Raw genomic sequence first — 27,535 nt, forward strand, 5'->3', positions numbered from 1 at the left:
GTGAAATAAATGCTTCCTAATTTTGGTTGCTCCTTCATGGTGAATGTCGTGGTGAATGGGCTTGAATAACTCAGAGAAGCTACGAGCTCAGAGAAGCTATGAGCCCTGGAACGGATTAATCCATTTTGCATTACTTTCTATGGGAAACTGCGCCTTGGTTTTGGAATGGACTTCCAGAATGGATTAAGTTTGAGAACCAAGGTACCACTGTACTGGTGTTATCAGCACCATGCTCTAACCACTGAGCCAACTCTCCCTGTGTTCTTAGTTCCAGTTTTTATACACAACCTTCCAAGACACTAAAAGATTCATTTCCACCTACATCTTGTAAGCAATAACTAGTATTTGCTGTATGTATACAGTCATACTTCGGGTTGAATGTGCTTCAGGATGAGCGCTTTTGGGTTGTGCTCCGCGGCAATTCCGGGTTTCGGCGCATGCGCAGGCGCTCAAAATGACGTCACGTGCATGCGCAAAAGTGGCAAAACACGACCCGCACACGCGCAGACGCACCGTCGCATCTTACGTTCTATTCAGGATGCAAACGGGGCTCCGGAACGGATCCCGTTCGCATGCCGAGGTACCACTGTATTATCGAGCTCAGAAATGATTTTAAATAAATAAATAAATCAAGTTTAAGGGGAGGACTGGAAGGAATGCAGTTTTATATAAGGATGTCTCCTTCGGGCTCCGGGGAGGGTCTCCTCGCAAGCCACGGGGACTCTCCAGGGTGTTCCCCATTTAGATACATTTCACTGATGCCCACAGAGGCCCAGAACATAACGCCTGTCTTAAGTGGGGAGTTGCCTATACAAATCTTTTTGCAGACTGAAAGCAACAGCGACAGTTGTTTCCATTCCGGACATGGGACTAAGAAGTGAATGTCCACATTTTCTGGCCCCCTTTCCATTTTTGCCAGAATGCTCCGGCGCCCATATCCAGAACGCTTGTCAGAATGGGACTCCCAAAGCCTCTCTGTTTCAGGCCCTCTCTAGTTGAGATGTGCTTCCTTGCCTCCGCCTCTGTACACACCGCTGCGAATATTTGAAAAGGGAGTCGCTGGTGACTCAAAGCCCGGCTAATTCCAGCAGGGATGTAATGGCTTCCTCGAGTTAATGCACCTTTATCTTTCTGTTTGCCCATTATTCCTCTAGTACGGTGAGTCAGCCTTGTGAAAGCCTTCTGTTAAATCACAGTATTTACACATCACACCAGTTGTACCATTTCGATGGGATCACATTCTTTTCCTGCACCCTCGCTGCCCCCCCGCTCCGCCTGCGGAAAGCAGAACCAAAGCTTCTTCCGTAGATCTTCGAATGGAAAGAGAGCTAAACCAAGTTCCCTCAGTTTGCTGAAAGCTATGAGAATGTCACTGAAGCCTAAAATTCCTTTTAGGAATTTTAAATGATGATATTCCAAAAGACAAAACTATTTTTTTTCTTATACACAATGTCTGCAGCAAGAATCCTGGTGGCTAAGTATTGGAAAGGGAACCAGTTACCCACTAAAGGAGAATGGTTATGTAAGCTTTCAGATTATGTAGAATTAGCCAAATTGACAGATATAATAAGACAAAAACCAAAATGTGAAGTGAAAAAGGAATGGGAGTGCCTAAATGAATACCTTAAAAGCCAAGGGTCGAGGACAGAAATCTGTCTGAGTCTGGAATAACCTTGTGAAGTGAAAGGATAAGAAAGAGGGATTTATATCTAGATGTTAGGATAGAGAGGATAAAGAAAACAAGAAAACAGGAAGATACAATGAGAGGTAAAGGAGGTGCTGTGGGATTGGTGGAAGTCAATGTTTGTTTTTCTTTTTAGTGTTTATATTATTAACTTGTAAGATATGGATTTGGGGTTTTTTTGTATGCTGGTTTTTGTGTTTTGTGTTTTGTTATTTTTCATTTTGATGTTGTTGTGTGGAAAATACTAACAAAATTTATTATATTTAAAGAAGAAAAGAGAATGTCACTGAAGCACAATGAGTACGGACATTTCTACAGAACGTCTTTCTCCCTTAAGTGGGCAATTTATCGCAATACCACAGATGTGCAAGGTATACACAAAATCCCAGGAACAATTCCTTCTTTCTTCTCATATACAGAATTTTGTAAGTTAAAGGTAAAGGGTAAAGGGACCCCTGACCATTAAGTCTAGTCGTGGCTGACTCTGGGGTTGCGGCGCTCATCTTGCTTTATTGGCTGAGGGAGCCAGTATACAGCTTCCAGGTCATGTGGCCAGCATGACTAAGCCGCTTCTGGCGAACCAGAGCGGTGCACGGAAGTGCTGTTTACCTTCCCGCTGGAGTGGTACCTATTTATCTACTTGCACTTTGACGTGCTTTCGAACTGCTAGGTTGGCAGGAGCAGGGACCGAGGAACGGGAGCTCACCCCGTTGCAGGGATTCAAACCGCCGACCTTCTGATCGGCAAGTCCTAGGCTCTGTGGTTTAACCCACAGCGCCACCCATGTCCCTTTTGTAGTATCTGTCAATTTAGGGCTCATCCCCAAGGCTGTGGCCTACAGAGAGCTGACTTCTGGCACCAGGCCGGTTGTAAATAATGTCTGCAAATATGACATGAAGGCTGTAGGAATCTCTTGCAGATGGCCACAGTGCCTGGAGACAGATAGTCAGACAGGTAGTCAGATTGTGCATCTACAGAAGTGACCAAAGGAGAAATGACTGTTGGGAGGTGCATGGGGAAAAGAAACCCCCTGCAGCAGCACATCCGGATGCCTTCATCTGCCCCAGCTGCAACAAAACATGTCTCTCTTGTATCGGTTTCTACAGCCACAGCAGCTGCTGAAACTCTCTGAAGGTTTGACTTCAAGGCACACTCCTCCATTGCCTCCTGAGACAGATGGATGCCAGCAACTGGCAATTTAGGGTTTATCCAGGCTTCCTTTTGTGCCATGTTCCTAGGCACAGGACCAGGCTTTAAAGCTCCACACACCTAGATAGTTTTGGGGTCTTTTTGTACCCAGTAAGACCAGCATTTTATCACTGAATTGCAGCCAACAGCAACCGGGTTTTCTGCAGATTACCACTGGCTCCGTTTCAGCAGTAAAACGCGGGTTACCTTGGGACAAATAGCCAACAACTCTCAGATATGGAGCTTTGAAGGGAGGATATGTTCCTGGAAAGCAAAAGGAAGTTTGGTTGAGTGCTAAATTGAATGATTTCTCAACTGTGCAATGCAGAACACAAGCTGCTGCTTTAACCGAGTCTTGTGGCACCCTGAAAGCCTAGCCAATTTATTATGGTATAGGTTTTTGTGGACTACAGTTAATGTCATCAGATGCATCTTGAATTGCAGGTATGTATATAAGCAGGAGGTGTGGGGAGGGCTGTAAACAGTGAGGTCAGGAGGAAATAAAATGCTGGAAAAGTACAGAAATTGATAATAATGCACAGTATTTAGAATAATAGGATTGGAATTGCCCAAAAAAAGATGTTAGACTGTTTTTGTATGCCACTACAGTGGCAAGACTTTTATTAGCCAAAAACTGGGAATCGCAAGAGATATCAACAATAGAAGAATGGCAAATGAAGATGTTGGACTTTTTGGAGCTGGCCGACCTGACTGGAAGAATCCACAACCAGAAAGAAGAGGAGATACAAGAGGATTGGAAGAAATTTAAAGAATATTTAGCTAAATATTGTAATAAAAGATAAATAGAAAATTCTTGGAAACAATAAATAGGCTATGGGGTAGAATAAGAATATGTGGTAGTAAAGATTAAGGAGTAGAATATTAATAAAAGAAAAGAGGAAAGTAAATGAAAGGAGTTAATTTTACTAGAAATATGATTTTGGAGAACTGTTACACAGGTGATACAGTGAAATTCAGTTAGAGGGGATTCGAGGAAGTCAGTTATCAATGTAACAAGAATTAGATATTGGAAGAAACAATTTTTTGTGTTTAGTTTATTGTTTAGTTTATTGTATTGTAATGTCTCTCTTTTTTTTCTTTTTTTTCTTTTTTATTTTTGTTATAAATGTGGAAAATCAATAAAATTTTGGGGGGGGAAATGCACAGTATTTAAACATGGTAATTCACAAAATAATGACTATGTAATATGTGGCATGCTATTTATGGCCAGCATCTGAAAGTTTATGCCATAATAAATTTGTAAAAAATCATGCTATGGGTTAAGAAGAGAGCAGAAAACGATATACACCAACACTCTTGAGATAACAAAATTAACCACGACAGTAGAATTTTTAGACTAGAGTCACTGCTCTGAGTTACTTTAGTGAACTATCCAATATTGTTTAGACATTTTAATGCAATGAACTCAAGCTCATTCCACTCCTTAACATAATCAAAGCCAACACGAGATGCATTTTGTTAACCTTTCTTAAAATTAAATACCGCAACTCAATTGAAATCAGTGCTACGAAAGCAAAGATTAAATATTGTCCTAGAAGAGCAAAACAATTTAAAACTGTAAGCCTAGAAACGTACCCCAAAGTTCAGAAAGTAAAAGTCTGTTTCTTGGGTTTTTGTTTTTGTTTAAAGTTGGGAATCAAAAGAAGTACTTTCCCTGACACTTCTACTTTAGTAAGGAAAGGAAAATGTGGAGGAAAGAGTTATAGGGTGTGTGTGTGTGATTTCTAGTTAGTGATACAATTTTTATCCTCAACTTGACAGGATGTAGAAAATAATTACAAATGAAAAGGTTATTCATAATTTTTAAATGAGTTAATTAGTAAACCCAGTCAGAGTCACTCATTACATTAATTAATAATTGATTATACTTGAAATTAAACACAGTTTTTCATTAAATCTAATTAAATATATGCATCCCCCCCCTCAACATGGTGATTAGATCAGTGGACCCGATAGCAGCTCTCCTCATTAACTATGTTTATGCAGTGCTCAACCAATTACTTTTGATTTTGAATAATTCTTTTAGAATTTGGAAATTATGGACTCATGATCCCCACCAGCATAACATGACCAATAATTCTCCACCACCACCATCTTTAGCTTTGGTGCATCTTGCCAATCTACTTTGGCATGTGGAAGATACTTCAGAACCATCAGACAGGATAGGAAAAAGAGTTAAGGTTTATATCCAAAGTAGCGCTACATAAATGCCCTGTCTGTTTGTGCAAAGGAACGTTCTCCAACTCTCTTCCCCATGTAATGCTCCCTAAATCTGTTCCAAGAGTTTCCCCAACCCCTATGAGCAATTTGGATAGGGTGTGGGGCCAGTGCCAGATTTAGGTAAAGGGACCCCTGACTGTTACATCCAGTCATGGCCGACTCTGGGGTTGCGGCGCTCATCTCGCTTTATTGGCCGAGGGAGCCGGCGTATAGCTTCCGGGTCATGTGGCCAGCATGACTAAGTCTCTTCTGACGAACCAGAGCAAAGCACAAAAACGCCGTTTACCTTCCCGCCAGAGTGGTACCTATTTATCTACTTGCACTTTGACGTGCTTTAGAACTGCTAGGTTGGCAGGAGCTGGGACTGAACAACGGGAGCTCACTTCGTCGCGGGGATTCAAACTGCCAACCTTCCGATCGGCAAGCACTAGGCCAGATTTACATACAAGCTAAACAAGCTATAGCTTAGGGCCCCACTCTCTTGCCCCCCCAAAAAAAATTAAAGGAAAAAAAACCTGGATGCACATTTCCAAAATATAAAAAACAAATAAAATAAAACCCACATACAGCAACAGTGTATGTGGGTTGTGTTGTGTTGTGTAGGCTCCTAGGATGTAAGTCATGGGCCCCACCTGCTATCTTGCTCCCTAAAATATCATTGGTTTGCTCATTTCTATATATAGGGTGCCTACATTCTACATGGATGGTTGCATGGCAACATGTGCAAATGGCTTGAGATACCTATTAGGTCCATAAATTACCATATAGCATATATTCAACACAAAAAACAGGACTATTTGTTGTTGACAAAGGACACTTGGACACATAAAGGGCCCCATTACCTTCAGTAGCTTAGGGCCTCATCAAACCTAAATCCGGCCCTGTGTGGGGCACACACAAGGGTGGGGTGGGGAGAGTGGACGTTTTGTTGCGCAAGTATAAATCGTTGCACTAACGGAACAGGTCAAGTGGACAGCCCAAAATGCTTATGTAAAAAAAGAAAGGAAGAAAGGAAGAGGAAGAGATTTACACACATCCAACCCATCCCCCTGGCCAACAAGTCCTGCCCGCTTTTGATGGATGCCAAAGTTCTGCAGGAACTAGGGACAAGTTCCTCTGACACGCCGAGATAAAGTCCCAATATCTACTTGGCGCATAAAGATAACGCAAGATAAATGGGACGCCGGGGTTGGACATACTTGGCAAATGATGAAAGGTGACTGCACCTTCCATCAAGCTGCTATCAATTTAATGCTCGCTGATTAATCACTTCTCCTCCTGCTATGGAGCACGCTAAAAAAACCGGTGACCGTAAGCACGGCAGCAATCTTTTGAGAGCCGGGGTTGGGGGTGGAAGAGAGATTCGGTCATTAAAGAAATATCCGCCGGAAGAATACGGCAGCAGAAGAAATAATCTGTTGGTAACAAATTGCACGCAAGAGGGACGCAAGCAGGAAAGTCCTATTTTCTACTCACATGTGCAGCTTGCAGCAAGTTTTAACACTAATCTTTACCATTCGATGGCATGGAAGAAGCAGAGGCAAAATCAACAGGGAACTCAATTCTGCTGCATGGGAACAAGTGCTTTTACCTAGGCTTCAAGAGTCCTAGGAACATAATTATAGCAGCACAACCATCCCCATCTATTGGGTTGTGGGTTTGTTTGCTTTTTGTAAGGTTCCAGGATTTCCCCCCCGCCCCCATGGAAACAAATACAAAATTGGGACTAACATGTTAAGCTGGTGTCTCAGCGAAGGAGAAGAGAGAGACATAAACCATAAGTATTTGTTTTCTAAATTGCAGAAGCATCATCAGCAAGAGAGCAGCAGGGATGTAGAAAATACAGGAAAATGGGGGTGAGAATTCCAGGAGCAAAGAGGTCTGTGTGTTTTCACTGAGACCGGCGCATTACAAGCTGAATTCTCCTGGGACTCACTTAGGCACAACCACATCCCGGAGACAGCCTCCCTGCTCCATTACGCAATAATTCTGAGAGATGATTTAATTATTACAGAACAGAGTTTGGAGGCTGTTTGCCCAAGAGCACCCCAAAAAAGAACTGAATCAGAAATGGGCTGGGCTTAATAAAGACACAGTTGAAGGCCTTTATCCTTATCCTGCAAGATCACTGTCCCCACCCCTCAAAGTCTTCAATCCTTTCTTGCCTTAAAAGTATTGGAAAAGCTGGAAAATTGAGAAAGGCCACTTTCCATGTTTGCCAGCTATTGTGCGAAGATTCCGAAAGGGGATAAAAAACATTCCAGATTTTGTATCTGGAATGTTTTGCCCCAAATTACAGACTTCATAGATGGGTGAACCTGCAGATTGCTCTTCCAACCACCACCACGCCATTTGCAGCTCCATTCACCTAATTTATCGGGGAAGGGGGTGGAAACAAAGAAATCTATAATGGGTGCTAATCTCAAGGTTAAGTTGAGTACTGGGGTACTCTGGGGGAAAGCTGACTCTTCTACTAACCTGCCCCCTCCCTTCCCACTAGATGTTTCCCTGTCGAAATTCAGAAATCACCAAAAAGGAAGTAACCACATGCCGCCACTCCAAGTGAGCTGTTATTTACTGCTTGCCCTCTAGATATTTGTGGATGTCTCCGTTTCTCTAAGAGCAGAATATGCCTTTACCGTATTTTTCACTCCATGATGCACTTCCTAAAAAGTAAGGGGAAATGTCTGTGTGTCTTATGGAGCGAATGCGTGGTCCCTGGAGCCAAATTGCCCAGGGGCAAAAAGCACATCATGCTTTTTTTTTTTTTTTGAAAGAGGGAAGTGGGTGTTGAAACAAAGCCGCTGATCGGCAAGCGATTGAGAGCGAGATAAGGGATGCTAGCAATAAAGGAGGCTGCCTGGGAGAGGGGGAGGTAAAGACAGCAAACTTGCAAGGAGAGGAGACAGGAAGACTAAATCAATGAGGAGAGAAATTAGAAGAAAAGGAGGAGCAAAAAACTGCTCCAGCTAAGGAAAAGACAGTAAGGCAAACAAGAGGCAAGGGAGTGTTGAAAGGAAGCAGTTGATCAGCAAGCGATCGGGAGGGAGATAAGGGATGCTAGCGATAAAGGAGGCTACTGGGAGGGGGGAGGTAAAAGCCCATGGATCCTCAGGATTTTTGGGTCACCCCAAATTCACCATCAGATCACATGTCTGTGGCCACAGCATGAACCACAAAAACCATACATCCACTGTTTCGTTCAGACTATATTTTTTTTCTTGTTTTCCTCCTCTAAAAACTAGGTGCATCTTATGGTCAGGTGCGTCTTATGGAGTGAAAAATATGGTACCTGTAGCATATGGCACAACAGACTGTTTAAAGCAAGGTTTCCCAAAATTGGGTCTCCAGCTGTTTTCAGACTACGACTCATCATCCCTGGCTAGCAGGACCACTAGTCAGTGATGATGGGAATTGTAGTCCAAAAACAGCAGGAGACCCAAATTTGGGAAACCCTGGTTTAAAACATAAGCAACTTTTTGGAGCTATCCTCCTGATGTTCTAGACGTCTACTGGATGAGTTCCTGTATGTATTTGGGTCTTTTACTTATTGATCAGCTGTTTGGAGTGGTTGGGAGAAGATCTGTCCAGCAAATTCCTTCATCTCCCCCCCCCAGTGGAGAAATCAAAATTGTTACAGGCAGCACACAGTATGCAAAGCAGATGTTCTCTCTGGACAACTCGGCCAAAGGAGCAACAACCAGCAACAACAACACTGATGTTTTCACAGAGTCGAAGGAGAAAGAAAGGCCCCAGAAACGAAGGGAAAGCTTACCGATAAAATAAGCCAGCAGTATCACCAGGGTGACCGAGATGATGATAGCACTCAAGGCAGCGCATTTCCACGTACAGTACTTATAGGGTTTCTTCAGGTTAAAGGCCGGCCTAGAAAATGTACTTCTGGGAAGAGGTCGAGGGGGAGGCGAGTACACAGTGCTGGACGTCAAGGGGTATCCCGGAGACGTTGTACAAAAGAGGGGAGAGGTTCCTCCCGGCTTGAACAGGAAGTGCCTGTGGGGAGAGAGAAAGAGAGAGGTTGCAAGTGATTGAGGCACAAGGAGGATTTTAAACTTAGCACTTGGCTAAACAGACACACACACATAAAAACAGTGCCATGCATTGAGGACAAAGGCTTTGTAAAAACAGGAATGAAGAAGAAAGAAAGAAAGGAAGAAAGAAAGGAAGAAAGAAAGAAAAAATGAAATGCAACCACTAAAATTAAAAAAGTAAGCCCGTTAAAAAACACTGAAGCTACTCATTCATGTCTCCATCAGAAAGCCAAATTACATTGGTTGTATACAGCGGTGACAGGTGTCCAATGAGCAGAACCCAGGGAGACCAAGAGAAGGTGGATCCAGAGTGAATGACACACAGATCCCGGTCCAGTGAGGTCCAGGGCCGAGGGCCTTCTGGTGGTTCCCTCGCTGCAAGAAGGGAAGTTACAGGGAACCAGGCAGAGGGCCTTCTTGGTAGTGGCGCCTGCCCTGTGGAACACCCTCCCAGGAGATGTCAAAGAGAAGAACAATTACCAGACTTTTAGAAGACATCTGAAGTCAGCCCTGTTTAGGGAAGCTTTTAATGTTTAATAGGTTGTTGTATTTTAATATTCTGTTGGAAGCCGCCCAGAGTGGCTGGGGAAACCCAGCCAGATGGGCAGGGTATAAAGAATAAATTATTATTATTATTATTATTATTATTATTATTATTATTATTATTATTATCATCCACTCTCCTGATATTATCTACTACACTGTGCAGAGTGAAGGACGATGTGTGTTACATTTGCGCCACTGCCATTTTGTGACAAGTGTTGAAATTTTGGTCAGCGGTGGTCTTTTGGCGCCCCTGTGGTGGATCTTCACATCTTTCCTGTACTCTCTCCGTAAAGAGAAGGGCACCACCCAAAGCCGAGCTGGTACGCACTGGGAGATATTCTCTCTTCAAAATGGAAGGAAGCAGCAGCAATAATGGCAGGATGTGCCGGTCTAAGGATTGTCTCCACATTGCAAGAAGCAAAGGGGGATTAGCAGGCTAGTGTTACTGTCCGAGTGGAGATGAGAGAGGGGCATGTTTGCAGGAGAGAAATCAGTGGACTTACCCCACTGAGACAGCCAGTCAACATGGGTGAAGTTAAGGCTGTCTGATGCCAAGTCTCCCCTGCAAGTGCCTCATCCTGTGCTGTACTCACACGACTTTCAGGTCACCACCATGATTTGCTTGCTGAACCTCTTCCTAAGGCACCTTGGTTGGCCAACCCCAAATATTCTAGATCAGCCTTTCTTAACACTGGGTCCCCAGATGTTCTTGAACCACAGCTCGTATGAACCAACCAGGACCATGCAATCATCATCTGAGGTCCTTCTTTGTGTGCCTCCTCCACCAGAGGTCCAGAGGGTGGCAACACGAGAACGGGGCCTTTTCTGCAGTGGCTCCCCGTCTGTAGAATGCTCTCCCCAGTGAAGTTCACCTGGCGCTTTCATTATACATCTTTAGGTGAAAACGTTCCTTTATAACCAGGCCTTGGGCTGATTAAACAATCTACGTCCTTTTAAATGTGTTTGTGGGATGGGAGTTATTCGTTTCCTTTGTTGGTTTTTGTGTTATGCATGTTGTTGCCCTTGTTTTTATTACATATTTTGTGTTCTCATTTGGTGCACCGCCCTGTGATCTTCGGATGAAGGGTGGTATTCAAATTCAATCATCATCATCAACAACAACAATTCCCACCATCCTTGACCACTGGCCATGTTGGCTAGGAAAGATGGGAGTTGTAGTCCAACAACACCTAGGGACCCAAGGTTGAGAAAACCTGCTCTAAAATGGATCACTGGTATGTGGTCCAAAATGACAAGCTTTATGTACATCACTGACATTCTCCCATTCTTCTGTGAAGGCCCAGATGGCATACATAAGCCTTTCATAGGCAGCTCACCTATCCGTGTACTGACCAGTCCTAGACTTGCTTTTGAGAAAGTTGCCTCCAGGACCACAGCCCTGAGACCAGGTACAGAATAAGCAGCTGGGGGTTAAAACTATCCTAATCAATTGCCCTGATCAGGATCTTTCTTTTTTTAATAAAGAACGGGCTGCATTCCACTTGCAGAATGACTTCTGCTCAGTCAATGGAACTTACAGGCCTTCTCCCTGCATGCCCACCCTCCAAATATTCTCTGGGTCCACCCATCCCACTCCCAAACAAATTTGGAAGGGGGTGCAGGGGGGTGCAAGAAGAGGAGATGGAGCAAAATTTGTTTGCATGAGTGGAAGTTGTTCCACGAGTGCAAAGACTTTGTTGGATGCGGTCCCACTGGCTCTTACTGAGACACAACCACCAACCCTTTAGGGAAACAACATGTTGCCAGTTCTACGATTCCCTGAAATACATGCCAACTTCTCCAATCAAAATGGTGGGCACGTGGAAAAAAAGTGCCACCAAAGCAAACAACCGCTGTTGTCAAATGGACACAAAGACACTCCCCACCCCCTAAAAAGTTCAGACGTGAAACCTGGAAAACATCGGATTAGGACATTTAAACCATCTCAAACGAAGCACAAAGCAAAACACAGTGACATGTCTTAGAAGACCTGCTATCCCGCTACAGCTGCCTCTGTGTTAGTGAAATGGCTTTCAAGGTGTCAGGAGGAAGCCAATGAGATGCTATGGATTGGCATATTAACGAGGCTGCCATTAATATGTGCAGGACGATTTGCGTTCCCTACTGTCATGAACCTCATTGTTCCGATTACGACTTTTTCTTGGGGGGTGGGAGGAGGTGGGGGGAAGAGAGGAAAATAGGGTGGGGGGGGGATAGATTACGTGAGACAAGAAAGTGAGAGGGGAAATAATAATATGACAGATTAATTTGTCATGCAAAGGACCGGGGAATGGTTGCAATATTAAGAGAGCAAAGACCACATGAAGCGTCAACGTACCCATCATTGAAAGCACCGTCATGTCGGGAGGAGGTGAGAATGTCCATCTCAATTAGGTTGTCCTGCAAAGTCTCTAGGAATGTCTGCTTTGCTATGTTTCTACATACATATGGAAACATGAATGAAGCCAAGTGAGACATGCATCTATGAAGTGTGACCTCATAAACCCACAAATGGTTATAAGTGCAGCTGTGCATGGGATTAGAATGATGGGCCACTCATTGATATGTATAGCATGTTACAACATATACATATATAGCATTTGTGAATGTTCACTTCCATATATACACATATCTACTCTATGTATGCGCACACACAAGAATATATACGTGTGTGTATCGCCACGAACATCTTAACGTTTGCTGAATGTTCGCATTCACGTCTCAAGGCCAGCGACCCGGCACAAACTTTGGGAATGTGTGAAAATTCCTTTTGTCGGTGAATGGCAACCATCACACTCAGGTGATAGGAACACTCAGCAGCGTTATCCTCTTTGGAGTTTTCAGACATTCACAAAATTCATCTGGGACTGCCAACGGTCACAGGTAAATGACAACATCCATCAGATTTCAGACATTCAATGCAATCAGTAGCTATATCTACATACACATATACACACAGATCTGTGAGCACAAAACATTGTTTGGTGCCTATGTTCGCATTTCATGGCTTTGCTGCCAACGCAGCTGTCCAAACCCATTGCGCATGAATCTATCTAATCCACTGGACGTCTTAATTTCGCGCAGCAAGCATCCCTAGTAATGAGTCTGGCTCTGTGGGTGCTCCGGCAAGAAGACAGACTACGCCAGTCAGTCAATAATCTTTCTAGAGAAACCCTATTCTTGCCGATCCGCAGATAAGAATTCAATCAGACTGAATCTCATTCTCTTTCTTCTTTTGGGTTACATTTCACGTTGCCGCTGCAAGGAGAATTGTTAACGCCTAAGACAAGCGCCCCCCCACCAGATATCCTTACCTTGTATTGCTGGAACGCATAGTTCAAGAAACATTCGAGAGTTACAATTCTGTGTCTGGTTTTTTCACTCCGAATGTATACAGCCTGAGACACATCAGTACCAATTCATTTTATCCAGGAAAACAGGCAGACAACATAATTATGCCCTGTACACATCCCCTGAATAAGCACCCTTGAACTCACGTCAACCTCTGGTTTGCTTAAAATTCAAAAGCTGAATCAGACACTGGAGCCAATTGAAAACAAGTCAACAAAGGTCACTCCCGGCGAGGTCAGGAGCTCTTGAGTCAACCCTTATTTCATCCAAGAATAAGCGACCATGTAAACAGGGTGATCATACCTTGATATGCAAATGAGGCTGGAGCGGGAGGAGATTCCTGACAGCAGTGGTTTACTATGAATGCCCTAACATTAGAGGATAACCTTCCTATCTTGAAATAAGCTGCCTGAGTGGCTGGGGAAACCCAACCAGATGGGCAGGGTATAAATAATAAATTATTATTGTTATTATATAAAAGTTTCTGTGATGCTACTGGACTTTCAACCTTGTAGGGTCTTCCTTTCCGGCTTTACCAAAACCTACTGGCTTGGATTCACATCTTAGAAAGCAGAGACATCACCTTGCCAACAAAGGTCCGTCTAGTTAAAGCTATGGTTTTCCCAGTAGTGATGTATGGAAGTGAGAGCTGGACCATAAAGAAGGCTGATCGCCGAAGAATTGATGCGTTTGAATTCTGGTGCTGGAGGAGACTCTTGAGAGTCCCATGGACTGCAAGAAGATCAAACCTCTTCATTCTGAAGGAAATCAGCCCTGAGTGCTCACTGGAAGGACAGATCGTGAAGCTGAGGCTCCAATACTTTGGCCACTTCATGAGAAGACTCCCTTCAAAAGACCCTGATGTTGGGAAAGATGGAGGGCACAAGGAGAAGGGGACGACAGAGGACGAGATGGTTGGATAGTGTTCTGGAAGCTACCAGCATGAGTTTGACCAAACTGCGGGAGGCAGTGGAAGACAGAAGTGCCTGGCGTGCTCTGGTCCATGGGGTCACGAGGAGCCGGAGACGACTAAACGACTAAACAACAAATAAATTCAATACGTAAAATAAATTCCTGGTGCTGATGGGAAGGCCACAGGTGCCCCATCCCTTTCACAGAGCATTGCATTTTCAGGTGTTATGCAATGAGGGTTGGAAAAAAACTATTTGCTGCCTTGCATATTGCGGGACCCCAGACCCCATCACCCCTGGCTACTGGCCATAGGGGCAAGAAATGATGGTATTAGGGAGTCTAGCAACATCTGAAGAGTCTCAGGTTCCCCACTTTTGCTCTATAAAATGCTCTCATTTTTTGGGGGGGGGGAATCCCACTTTCCCTTGGCAATGGTTTCTTCCATTTCCCCCACTCTTTGCTGGGAAGGCGAGTCTTTGGCCGCTTCCTGATCCCGAGAAGAGAAACACAATTCACATTTATAGCTTTGAGGTGTAGAGGATCGAGCTGCGTGAGTTGAAATGCTGGCTCGGAAACCGTTAAAAACCAAGCCCCGCGTATTCAGAAGTTGTATGTCAAGAATAAGGCAGTAAAAATAAAATAAAAAAAAGAGTGCTTTTGATGGATGCACCATCAAGAAGGGTAGCAGCGAGGATATAAATATGAATTTATCAGTAGTTAAAAGCCTGTGTGTAAAAATGGGTTTCTACAATGGAACTGTACGTTTCAGCGGGAGATTGCCAATATAACGCTAGGCAGAATGTTGGGTTGTATAATGTTTAATGCAAGCGTCAATAACAGAATAGAAGAAGGAAGGGGCTTAGCGGAGGAGGGAGACAGGAGGCAGCCCTCTGAGCCAAGATGAAGGGGGGGGGGAATCAAATAGGAAGGAGAGAAGAAAGCTGCAAAGAACGATGGCTTTATTTTTGAAACTCGGACATGTTCCTAAGTCTTTTGGGGGGTGATATTCCTTGTATTCATGCCTTTTAAAAAGCCTTGAGGGAGCAAGCAGCTAGACTTCATAAGGAACAATGCTGAAAATAAGGACCCAACTCAGCTCGCTCCTGTCTTCCACGTAACATGGAAGAACGGTGTGATGTCATTACTCAGAATGTAGGAAGCACCTGGCTGTTCAAGCCAATGGCCCACCTAGTCCAGAATATTTGTCTCACAGTGGCCAACCTGGGAAGTCCGCAAGCAGGAACCGGGTGCCACAGTAGCACCCTCCCAACTTGCAATTGTCCGCAACTGATAGATAGATCTCTGAACATAGCCATTGTGGCTAGTAACTAGGATGATGATGATGATAATAATAATAATAATAATAATTTATTATTTATACCCCACCCATCTGGTTGGGTTTCCCCAGCTACTCTGGGCGGCTTCCAACAGAACACTAAAATACAATAACCTAGTAAACATTAAAAGCTGAAAAGGCGTAACCTGAAGCGTCCATAACATGAGGTATGACTGTAATCCAGAATGCAACAGCTAGACTGGTGACTGGGAGCGGCCGCCGAGACCACATAACACCAGTCTTGAAAGACCTACATCAGCTCCCAGTACGTTTCCGAGCACAATTCAAAGTGTTGGTGCTGACCTTTAAAGCCCTAAGCGGCCTCAGCCCAGTATACCTTAAGGAGCGTCTCCATCCCCATCGTTCAGCCCAGACACTGACATCCAGCTCTGAGGGCCTTCTGGCGGTTCCCTCACTGCAAGAAGCAAAGTTACAGGAAACCAGGCAAAGGGTCTTCTCGGTGGTGGCTCCTGCCCCTCCCATCAGATGTCCAAGGAATAAACAACTATCTGACGTTTAGAAGACATCTGAAGGCAGCACTGTTTAGGGAAGTTTTTTAATGACTGATGTTTTAATGTATTTTTAATCTCCTGTTGGAAGCTGCCTAGAGTGCCTGGGAGACCCAGCCAGATGGGCGGGGTATAAGCAATAAATTATTATTATATACAGTGGTGCCTCGCAAGACGAAATTAATTCGTTCCGCGAGTTTTGTCGTCTTGCGATTTTTTTCGTCTTGCGAAGCACAGTGTCGGAATTTTTTTGGAAAAGTTTCAAAAATCACCAAAGTCTTCAAAAACCTCAAAAAAAGGCTACCACACCGCGTGCTATGAGTTGCTCCTCGAAGTCAAGTCGCAACTGTATTAACGGTGTTAAGAAAAAAGAAACAAACTTGCAAGACGTTTCCGTCTTGCGAAGCAAGCCCATAGGGAAAATCGTCTTGCGAAGCAGCTCAAAAAACAAAAAACCTTTTCGTCTTGCGAGTTTCCCGTCTTGCGAGGCATTCGTCTTGCGAGGTACCACTGTATGCACGTTGTGACAGAGACTGATAATCCAAGAAATGTGAGATGCCCGGCAGTAGTTTGGTCAGGCAGCAGTTTCAGCACCACGGACAGTTCCAATGAGACAATTTGCTTCAAGGAAAGGCTGGAGCTAATCTAATCTCGTGCTGAATCAGTTCCAGGTCCAGTTGAGAAGATCAGGTAGCATAAGAAGGTAAGAGCATTCTGCTTGTGAGGAGCCTGAAAGCAGGACTGAGCAAAAAATGCACTGCCACCTGCTATTCCCAGCAACTAGTATTCAGAGCCGAACTCCAACAATGGAGGCAGAACACAGCCAATGTGGTTAGTCTAACCTTGTCCCCCTATGCATTGGTCTAATCCTCTTTTAAAGCCATCCAAGCCGATGGCCACCACTGCTTCTTGTGGCAGAGAGTTCCACAGTTTACCTATCAGCTTCATGAAGAAGCAATTTCTTTTGTCTGTCTCGAATCTTCCAGCACTCAGCTCCATTTGGTATAGATGGGTTTTTAGTGTTCTAGCATAAGAAAGGCCCCAGTCTAAGATCTTGGAAAGCTACTGCCGGTCCGAGCAGACAATACTGGATTAGACAGACAAATAGCCTGATCTGATAGATGGCAGTATTGTAATGCTCAGTGGCAAAAGTGGTGGTGGGGGTGGGCAGGAAAGAAGTCAGAAACCCTTAAGTCAACACGCCAGGGCCCCCAAATTAGATCCGATTAGATGTGCCCATAGACTCTGGGTACATTTGCAGCAGTTTCTGACAACCTGTGGTTGACAACACTTTTAAAAGTGACGGGAGTTTCTCAGGAGCGATAAAGACTCACCTGTAACATGCAATTATCCTAAGACAGAAGGCAAGGAAAGAGATTTGGCGAAGGAACTCGGGGAAGTGGAGGCAGAGACTAATGGGGAAGGATGCTAATTGATTGATGTGGTGCTTTGTAGGGTTCCAGACTTGCCGGAGCAATATTTTAGGCAGCGGAAAATGCATCCGATGACATCTCCCCCTTTATGTCTTAACAAGATCAAGTTCTCCTGCGCGGTAGACTACAATTATACTCGCTGCGATCGGCACAGCTAGGAGGCTAAATCTTTTCAATATATTGACTGATTCCAGTTTCTTAAATAGGATATTGATTTATTCCGCTTCGGGGGGACGAAGCTATACAAAAGAACGCACGCACACGTAAGCCCATTTTGAATTTATGTTTCTCATTCCCGTTTTAAATGGGGGAAATAGCCTTACAAGCTACGGTTAATGCCGATGATATTTCCAAACTGTGGAAGACGACTGCGAGGCAATTTCCTCTTTCTCTTCGTCCAAGTGAAAATGCGTCAGGAATAAGCTATGAAGATACTACTACTACTAAAAAAGAAAAAGGAAACAAAAGCTAAACTAAGTCCCCACTGAAAGTAAGGAAGAGCCATAACTCAGTGGCAGACGATGTGCTCTGCATGAAAAAGTCCCATGAAAGACCGACATTGGCTCCCAGTACGTTTCCAAGCACAATTCAAAGTGTTGGTGCTGACCTTGAAAGCCCTAAATGGCCTTGGTCCTGTATACCTGAAGGAGCGTCTCCACCTCCTTTATTCAGCCTGGACACTGAGGTCCAGCTCCGAGGGCCTTCTGGCGGTTCCCTCACTGTGAGAGGTGAAGTTACAGGGAACCTGGAAGAGGGCCTTCTTGGTGGTGACGCCTGCCTTGTGGAACGCCCTCCCACCAGATTCCAAGGAAACAAACATCTATCTGACTTTTAGAAGACACCTGAAAACAGCCCTGTTTAGGGAAGTTTTTAATGTTTGATGTTTTATCATGTTTTTAATATTCTGTTGGAAGCTGCCCAGAGTGGATGGGGTATAAATATATTATTATTATTATTATTATTATTATTATTATTATTATTATTATTACAGTCATACCTTGTGTTATGTTTGCTTCATGAATGAGACATTCTTTCAGGTTGCGTCCTGCAGCGACCCGGAAGTACCGGAAAGGGTTACGTCCGGGTTTCGCCGCTCGTGCATGCGCAGACATGCAAAATGATGTCAGAAGCAGCAAATCGCAACCCATGGGTGCACAGACGCGCCACCACGGGTTGCGTTCTGCTCATGTTGTGAACGGGCCTCCAGAACGGATCCCCTTCGCAACCATAGGTACCACTGTATTATTATACTAGAGAAGCTGGAAAATTACTGCCAGTCCGAACAAACAATGCTGGACTATTCTATCGACTGATTGATTCCAAACAGTTCTACTCTGCTCCAGTGCTATTTCTCTAGAAAAAGAGGTGCTGGAACTCACTACGAATGCTCGATGGCATGAAGTGACCATTGTGTTAGCGAAGCTTCCTAAGACACCTTCCTGCAGAGCAGAGGAGCAACTCAGAGCTCAGTAGAGGAAGCCAAACAAAAATGAAGACAATCAGTCACTGGTGAGAAGATGGGAGGGAGCAGGCAAATCGCTCTGCCTTCCCACCCCTTCTCTCAACAAGAGGGACAGCAGCAGATGGGGAAAATGTTTGCATTCGGCACCCCGGCAAAACGAAATTCTGCACTAAGGAAAATGCAAATGTTATGCTCGGAACGCGCCATGGGAAGGAAATCCATCTGCAAATATTGATCTGTTTAGCATAAATTGTATTCATTGCCGCTGATTCACACCTGAGAGAGCCATTGCAGGCCCTGGGCTAAGCAGACCGAGGGGTCCAGCTTAGGGCAACGTCAATTCAAAAGTTTGGCTTCAGAAGGGCAGAGAAACAGGCCTCATACTGTCCAGACAGCTGGAGGCGTCGCTCTAAAATACCGCATTTTTTGCTCTATAAGACTCACTTTTTCCCTCCTGAAAAGTAAGGGGAAATGTATGTGTGTCTTATGGAGCGAATGCAGGCTGCACAGCTATCCCAGAAGCCAGAACAGCAAGAGGGACTGCTGCTTTCGCTGCGCAGCGATCCCTCTTGTTGTTCTGGCTTCTGAGATTCAGAATATTTTTTTTCTTGTTTTCCTCCTCCTAAAACTAGGTGCATCTTATGGTCTGGTGCGACTTATAGAGCGAAAAATACGGTATATCCATGGCTAAAGATAATGAACATACATGCGCAAAGCCCAAATCCCCATTCATTTCTCTGGCGCATCACCAGGTGCCCTAGACATAACTTCCAGCCTTTTCTCTACATTCATGAGGACTAGATACCTGGCACAAACAGAGCATCTTACACCACTCCAGCCGAACAGGACTTACCTGGTCTCAAGGGGGATGTTACTGTTAAGCAGCCAGTTGTCCTGAGCGTGCGTGGATTCTTGCGTCCCAGCTTGCTGCTCTCCAGAAAGGGAGTGGTCCGTCGGAGCGGGGCTGGGATTGCTTCGCGGAGTGAAGTTCCCTCGATTGAGAGAGTTGATGGAGGCCGCGTGATGTTGGTTTGGCGTGTGAGCGTGGGAAAGTGGAGGCGGCGGGGTTCTGAGCCTGGAGTGGTTCTGAAGACTCGGCGGATGATCTGCAGGGAAAACAAAAACACCCCACTGGTGAGTTTTGAGAACCATTTACTTTTGGACATCTCTCTCCTACTTTCCTTCCATCGTGGTATCTAATGCGTCAGGCACCTGGTTCTCTGCTGGTCCCCTACAGGTGAGGCAATACCTTTCCAGCCACTCTATTTGGTAAAAGTATATGCAAGCTCAATTTCATATTGTTGCATTTTTAAGTAAAACACATGCATTCCCATTATCGTCTTATACCCTATATTCCAGCAGTCAATAGTCCCCCAAGAGGTTTTTGTAACTCCTTGAGGCAATTTGCCAGTTTAATTTCACACTATTTGCACCCCAAACAACTTGGGATCTTTTTTTAAAGAAATTTTTTTTTTACCGTATTGGCCCGAATATAAGCCACACTTTTTTTTTCAAGTTCTGAGCTTGAAAAGTTAAAGTGTGGTTTATATTCATGACCTTATGCCACTGGCAAAGCGGTGCAGCTCACCCCCCCCCCCAGCCTGGGAGTGTGGGGCAATGGCGCCCATCCTGTCCATGGCTCCCAAGCCGCCAAATTTTAAAGGTGTGGCTTATTCGCAGGTGCGTCTTATATTCGGGCCAATATTTAAAGCTTTTTAGTTCATTTTTATTAATTGTGCACAGGAATATCGCTGTTTGGATTTGGGCACAGGAATATCATCTACTTTGAAACTAATGTGTGCGTACAGACTAAGGAAAGGAGATTGATGGCCACAAATGAGATGCAGAAGTCTCAAAGGTCTTTGCACTCTCAAACTCACCCATATTTTGGGTGGTTGGGGAGACAAAAAGACAGAATGGAAGATTGCGCCAATTAAATTTGGAAAGAAGCAGTCAGGTTTCTTTTAGCTCGACCAAGCTAAAGCATCGTTTGGTTCTACTTGGCAATTTGACGCAGGTATAACGGTTGTGTTGCCTGCTACAGCAGTCTATCTGCTTCCAATATGTTATGCTTAAAGTAAAGGTAAAGGAACCCCTGCCCGTACGGGCCAGTCTTGACAGACTCTAGGGTTGTGCGCTCATCTCACTCTATAGGCCGGGAGCCAGCGCTGTCCGCAGACACTTCCGGGTCACGTGGCCAGAGTGACAAGCTGCATCTGGCGAGCCAGCGCAGCACACGGAACGCCGTTTACCTTCCCGCTAGTAAGCGGTCCCTATTTATCTACTTGCACCCGGGGGTGCTTTCGAACTGCTAGGTTGGCAGGCGCTGGGACCGAGCAACGGGAGTGCACCCCACCGCGGGGATTCGAACCGCCGACCATGCGATCGGCAAGTCCTAGGCGCTGAGGTTTAACCCACAGTGCCACCCACGTCCCTCATGTTATGCTTACAATATTCATAAACAAACAAGTGTGATACAGACCTTGTAAGTCTCTGCTGCTCTGTCTCATGCAAAGCAAGCTACCTCACTTCTGACATCGCCCCTGGCTCCCAAATATATATTATCACAATCGTATTTCCTGCAAAGTTCCTCGTTTACTGGCTGACTCTTCCTACTAGCCGCAACCCAAGTTAGACTCTGCTTCTATAAAACTGCTAGGTCAATTCCTATTTTACATCTTCGTGATGCGGTTGCTATTACTGACAATGATTTTTGAATTAAGGAAGGCGGAAAGTGTCGCTTCTGTTCTCTGTTTACATAGTTTCTCCAATTTCTTCCCTAAATGCAAAGCAGCAAATTTCTCCAGCTCCTGCCAGTGTGATTTCCCCCCAGAGGGATTTATAAGGTACATTCCTTTCCAGATCGTCATTTACTATTCCACACATACCCCCTCATCCTGAGCCCTAGAGCCTTTCGACTATATTCATGCACACTTATGTCATGTTTCAGCACTGCAGTCGTAATATACCTTGACTGGGATTAAAAAAGGGATTTCTAAAGCTTTTCTCTTTTTCTCGCTCTTTTCAAGTTCTCAAATCGGAGCCCTTAACTAAACAACCTGTGAAATCTGAGTGCCACAAAGCACTGCAGGAAAGCAACGCTTTCGGAGAATACCTGTACCATGACACACCTTTTAGACTGACAAATTTATTATGGTGTATGTCTCTGTGGACCAAAGTCCAGGAAAGCTCTCCTGCAATAAATGTTCCAGTCTTTCATGTGTCTCAAGACTCCCTCTGTTGTTTCAGTTGCGAGACGCTAACACGGCTACCTCTCTGAAGATTACCACCTATATAAGGTTTGCATTTTTCCAAGACTATTTTGCTGGATCAGACCGAGACTTGTCTAAATTCTGCATCCACAAAGGGCCAGCCAGATGGCTATGGGAAGCTCACAACCCGGGCTTGTAGGTAACAGCTGTTCTACAGGACTTCCCCCAATGCATCCTATATAATGCCATTGAACATGGAAGTTTCATTTATGCATGTTTTAATTGTTGATGTTTTTATTCTCAAATCGCTTCTAGATGCCATGTAGGAAGAAATTCATAAATGGAGCTAACTAAATGAAATTGTTAGGGTCTAGTATGAAGACTCTCTCTGAACAGAGGGTAACAGTGGTTAATTTAGAACTGCAGGAGTTCATCATGACAGTCCCCAAAGAGAGACAAAAAACACAGACGTTGTTTTATAGACAGTGGTAAACAGCATAATGACCACTGTATTAGGTTCTGTGTGACTGCAATCCCATGTGTCTTTTCTTCAGAGTAAACTCAGTGGAACTTACTTTTGACTGCATAGATTCAGGTTGTAAAACACAGTGGTCCCGGTCCCCCCCCCCCCCCAGAAAAGGAAATGCAACATTTAGCTTTTAATGGAAACATGAATCGCCTTGCAAGGAAGTGCAAACTGCCAGCAAGAAGCAGTAACCCCATCAAAGAAAGGGAAAGACGTACCTAGTCTCTGCCCAATACTTTCCCTCATCTTCTGATTCCCTCCATGCTAATCTGTCATAAAGAAACTTGAAAGCCTAATTATCACCTCATTCACTTGCCAGAGCAGGGAGACTCTTTCCATTATCAAGCTGCAAGGGAAATCTTGTTCCTGTTTTGCTCCACTGTATTCCCCCTGCGTTACACTGCTGTCTCTGAACATGAAGTTTCCACTGAGCCATCAAAGCTAGCACTTGTTGATAAAATCTCCATCAGTTTGTCAAATTCTTCCTTAAAGTCACCTGAGTGAAGAAGCCCTTGCCAATTCCACAAGTTAATTGAGATTTCACAAAACGTGCTCTGCAAGAGGCAAATGGCGATTCCTGAAGTCACTATGAGTTAAGTTAGCAGTAATATTAGAAGAAGAGTTTGGATTTGATCTCCCGCTTTATCACTACCCGAAGGAGTCTCAAAGCGGCTAACATTCTCCTTTCCCTTCCTCCCCCACAACAAACACTCTGTGAGGTGAGTGGGGCTGAGAGACTTCAGAGAAGTGTGACTAGCCCAAGGTCACCCAGCAGCTGCATGTGGAGGAGCAGGGAAGCGAATCCGGTTCACCAGATTACAAGTCCACTGCTCTTAAGCACTACACCACACTGGCTCTATATTAGTGAAAACAGTTCTTGAAACAACAGAGGTACTGTTGCTGGTTAAGATTGCAACGACAGCCTCCTTCGCACAAACACAGCGGAGCTGGCCTTACTACTTCACCTTCAGTGAAGAAGCTTGGCCCTCTCTCCTCTGTCTGAGCATGTGGGTTGGAGGAGATCGAGACGCTTTAAAAATGCAAATCAGTGATATTACCTCAAACCCCTCCTGAGGAGGTAACTGAATAACTGATTAAAGAGCATAATTCTCTCTCGCACACACACGCTTATCTTTTCCAATCCTGAGCAATGATTATAGCATAATGAAATACACATTTCTGCAGTAAGAAAATAACATTTGTGCTGCATTAGCTCTCCCGATGTTCCCCTCTGAAACGGCACTCTTCAGAGTTATATAGGAAATCAGATTAACAACCTACTTATGCCTCCATTAAAGTAATGAATCAACACGGGGAGGTTACTTTTTTATGTCAGCCAACTACTTCCCGTCCCTTATTTTTACAACTACAAATAATTACACAGAGCAGCTAGCACAACCTTTAGGGGCTTTTTCTGGAGAGGCTGAGTCTCCTGCGTATTTTCGACGGAGATTTCAAATCCGGGAAATATCACAGTTGCGGTGCATGGGGGAACGAAAATAGCACGCCCAAGTTTTCCCTCGCCCCCCCCCTCCATGAACATGCTGTGATATATGCTACACATACTCCCTGTGAGACATGCGGCCAGGAAAACAATAATTTATTTATTTGTATTCACAAGACGCCTGATAAAATACATTCTCGAGGTGTTGAATTAAAACTCACGCCTGAAAGTCAGTAGAAAAATAGCTCCACTGTGGAGCTGCAAACAGGTCATTACAAAGTTTCCCATAAGTGAGACTTTGGGAGCTTCCAAGAGACCTGTTTGCGGTGCATCTGCCCTGGTTCGTCTGCAGAGAGATTAGACAACATTGGCTCTTCAAAGAGCACTCATTATGCTCTGTTTGTGGGGAGGTTAGCTGATCTTTTCTTGTCACTTTCCTTATCGCGAAAAGTCCTTTCGGGGAAGTGGCTTTCGTGCACAACCACGTATAATGGTGCAACCCAAATTTGCCAGTACAGTTGTACTTTGGAAGTCGAACCGAGTCCATTCGACTTCCAAAACGTTTGGAAACCAAAGCACGGCTTCTGATTGGCTGCAGGAAGCTCCTGCAGCCAATCGGAAGCCGCGGAAGCCCCACAGGACGCTCAGCTTGCAAAGAACGTCTGAAAACTGGAAAACTCACTTCCGGGTTTGCTGCATTCGGGAGTCAAAACATCTGAGTACCAAGGCGTTTGGGATCCAAGGTATGACTGTACAATGATTTGAATCTCGAAAATAGGGACACTCTAGAACAGAGCTTTCCAAATTGTGTGTCATGACACAGTGTGTCGGCTGCATTGTGTAGGTGTGTCACAGAAACACTCCCCACACTCCTCCGGGGCTGGAAAGGGGTTAGTTTAACCTCTGGTTTGCTTGTAAAACTGAATTAAGGTAAAGGGACCCCTGACCGTTAAGTCTAGTCACGGACGACTCTGGGGTTGTGGCACTCATCTTGCTTTATTGGCCGAGGGAGCCGGCATACAGCTTCCGGGTCATGTGGCCAGCATGAATAAGCTGCTTCTGGCGAAACAGAGCAGCGCACAGAAACGGCATTTACCTTCCCGTCGGAGCAGTACCTATTGATCTACTTGCACTTGACGTGCTTTTGAACTGCTAGGTTGGCAGGAGCAGGGACCGAGCAGCTCACCCCGTCGTGGGGATTTGAACCGCCAACCTTCTGATCGGCAAGTCCTAGGTTCTGTGGTTTAACCCACAGCGCCACCCACATCCCAATTACCGTGTCGCAAAAGGATGCATGTCTAGAAAATGTGTCGCCAACATGAAAAGTTTGGAAAGCTCTGCTGTAGAAAGTGCCTTTTTTCTGAGAATGGGCTAGATGGCCAAAACTTTGGGTCACTTGTTGGAGAAAGAAAAGGAAACAGCTGCATTGGCCATTGTAGAAACAAACAGCTTGTTGCACTGCGTTGAAGCATTCCTCACTTGCCCCAGCCCCACTCTGACCCCGCAACTTCTGTGCTTTGCTTTTGGATCAGATTGTGCACAGGAACAGCTGGAGGCAAAGTCAGGAGAGGGCGGGCAATCTAACCTAGTGTTTTGGGGTGGCATTAGCCGTCTTTTTGTTTCTCTGTTCATCATTCGCCATCAATTCTTTTTACCCTTTAGAGAGAGAGAGAAGGAAAGAAAAGGCAAGGGGAAACTTTTCAGCCCATACAAGTTGGAACAAAGCCATTTTTGTTCAAAGCTCTCCAAACGGCAACATAAACTAGGGACAATTTCTGTCCGGCGGCTGCAGCTTTGACACCCAGCCTGTCAAAATAATTTATAGCTTGCTCTCTGCTGCCCCAGCCACTGCTTCTTCACAAAGACCCACTGATCCCCCCCCCGCCCCTCCCAGGCTGGGAAACCATGGGTGCACTTAAGCGTAAAATTTCTTTGCACAGGTGGAAAAACTTCTCTGCTTTGGCTACTCGTGTTTTGGAAGCGGTGGTTGCTGTGACTTTTTAGCTTCTTGAAGGCATTCCCTGAATTGTGGCCGGCAAGTGTGTGTGTGTGTGTGGGGGGGAAATGCACACCCAGAGCAGCACATCGAGGCCACTAAACAGAGACAGGCATGACAGAAAAGGAAAAAGGGTGTGGGAGGGAGGAGGGGGAATCAAACTCGTGTGTAAGTTCTTAGTTATCTAAAAGATAAAGATAAAGGACCCCTTTTTGAATTATGGTGCTGGAGGAGACTCTTGAGAGTCCCATGGACTGCAAGAAGATCAAACCTCTCCATTCTGAAGGAAATCAGCCCTGAGTGCTCACTGGAAGGACAGATCCTGAAGCTGAGACTCCAATACTTTGGCCACCTCATGAGAAGAGAAGACTCCCTGGAAAAGACCCTGATGTTGGGAAAGATGGAGGGCACAAGGAGAAGGGGACGACAGAGGACGAGATGGTTGGACAGTGTTCTCAAAGCTACCAGCATGAGTTTGACCAAACTGCGGGAGGAAGTGGAAGACAGGAGTGCCTGGCGTGCTCTGGTCCATGGGGTCACGAAGAGTCGGACACGACTAAACGACTAAACAACAACAACAAAGGACCCCTGGATGGTTAAGTCCAGTCAAAGGTGACTATGGGGTTGCAGTGCTCATCTCGCTTTCAGGCCGAGGAGCCGGCGTTTGTCCACAGGCAGCTTTCTGGGTTATGTGGCCAGCAGGACTAAACCGCTTCTGGTGCACAGAGGACCGTGATGAGTGTCAGAGGGCACGGAAACACTGTTTAACTTCCTGCTGCAGCGGTACCTATTTGTCTACTTGCACTGGTGAGCTTTCCAATTGCTAGGTTGGCAGGAGCTGGGACAGAGCAACAGGAGCTCACCCCGTCATGGGGATTCAAACCACCGACGTTCTGATCAGAGGCGTAGGAAGGTCAGGTGGTACTTGGTGCGGAAAATTTATTGTCACCCCCCCACGTTGATTTTTTATAGGAAGGCCCCAGTCCTGCAAAGTCCTACTGGTCACAGGGCCTGGCTCCTGCACTCACTCCTGACAACTGGACACAGTACTCTGGGTGTAGTCAGACCAAGGCAGAATAGAGCAGGACTATGACTTCCCTCGACTGGGAGACTAGACTTCTGCTGATGCAGCCTAGAATAGCATTAGCTTTTTTTTAAAATTAAAAATTGAAATTTCTAACCATTTCAGGCTGGGGTCTCTCCTGCACCTGAGACACCAGACATTTGACCTCAGACTTTCATCATGCAAGAGAGATACTCTGCCAGGCACCAGGCAGCGTTGAGATTCCTGCATTGAAGCGGGTTCGACTAGATGAGCCTTTAGGGTCCCTTCCAACTTTACAGTTCTATGATTCTAAGATTTTATGACCCACTAGAATCCTCGGCAGCAGGAAAGCCCTGTATCCCTATGAATCTCAAAGAAAGGGCATGAAATAAAAATTGTTTAAAGCCCAGATAAATATGTAAGCATTTTCCTTCCCTGCCAACCCTCAGAAAAGCTGGTGATGTTCCTTTACTACCTGCTCCTGGTACCAAACGGTACCGCAGAAAGGGGGTAAAATGACAAGAAATTGGTATAATTCCAGAGCAGAGCATAAAGATATATTATCTGTAACTCAAGGTGCACATTTCCATTTCTCCCTCTC

General features: G+C 45.0%; 1 protein-coding gene across 9 annotated transcripts in view; it reads right to left on the bottom strand.

Annotated features, from left to right (window-relative positions):
* The window catches only part of TENM4 (teneurin transmembrane protein 4), a 680,333-nt gene that overhangs the window by 214,502 nt on the left and 438,296 nt on the right, over window positions 1-27,535 (bottom strand). For 7 of the 9 annotated variants that reach the window (XM_053385167.1, XM_053385166.1, XM_053385161.1 and 4 more), the window contains 3 exons: window positions 19,565-19,817; window positions 12,047-12,145; window positions 8,889-9,124 (listed from right to left, as the gene is read on the bottom strand). In XM_053385167.1, coding sequence (XP_053241142.1) covers window positions 8,889-9,124; window positions 12,047-12,145; window positions 19,565-19,817 — 588 coding nt within the window. The remainder of the gene's footprint in view (window positions 1-8,888; window positions 9,125-12,046; window positions 12,146-19,564; window positions 19,818-27,535) is intronic. The other 2 variants (XM_053385165.1, XM_053385169.1) reach the window with 1 other exon arrangement.

The sequence above is a fragment of the Podarcis raffonei genome, chromosome 4 (assembly GCF_027172205.1).
Source record: "Podarcis raffonei isolate rPodRaf1 chromosome 4, rPodRaf1.pri, whole genome shotgun sequence".
NCBI lineage: Eukaryota > Metazoa > Chordata > Lepidosauria > Squamata > Lacertidae > Podarcis > Podarcis raffonei.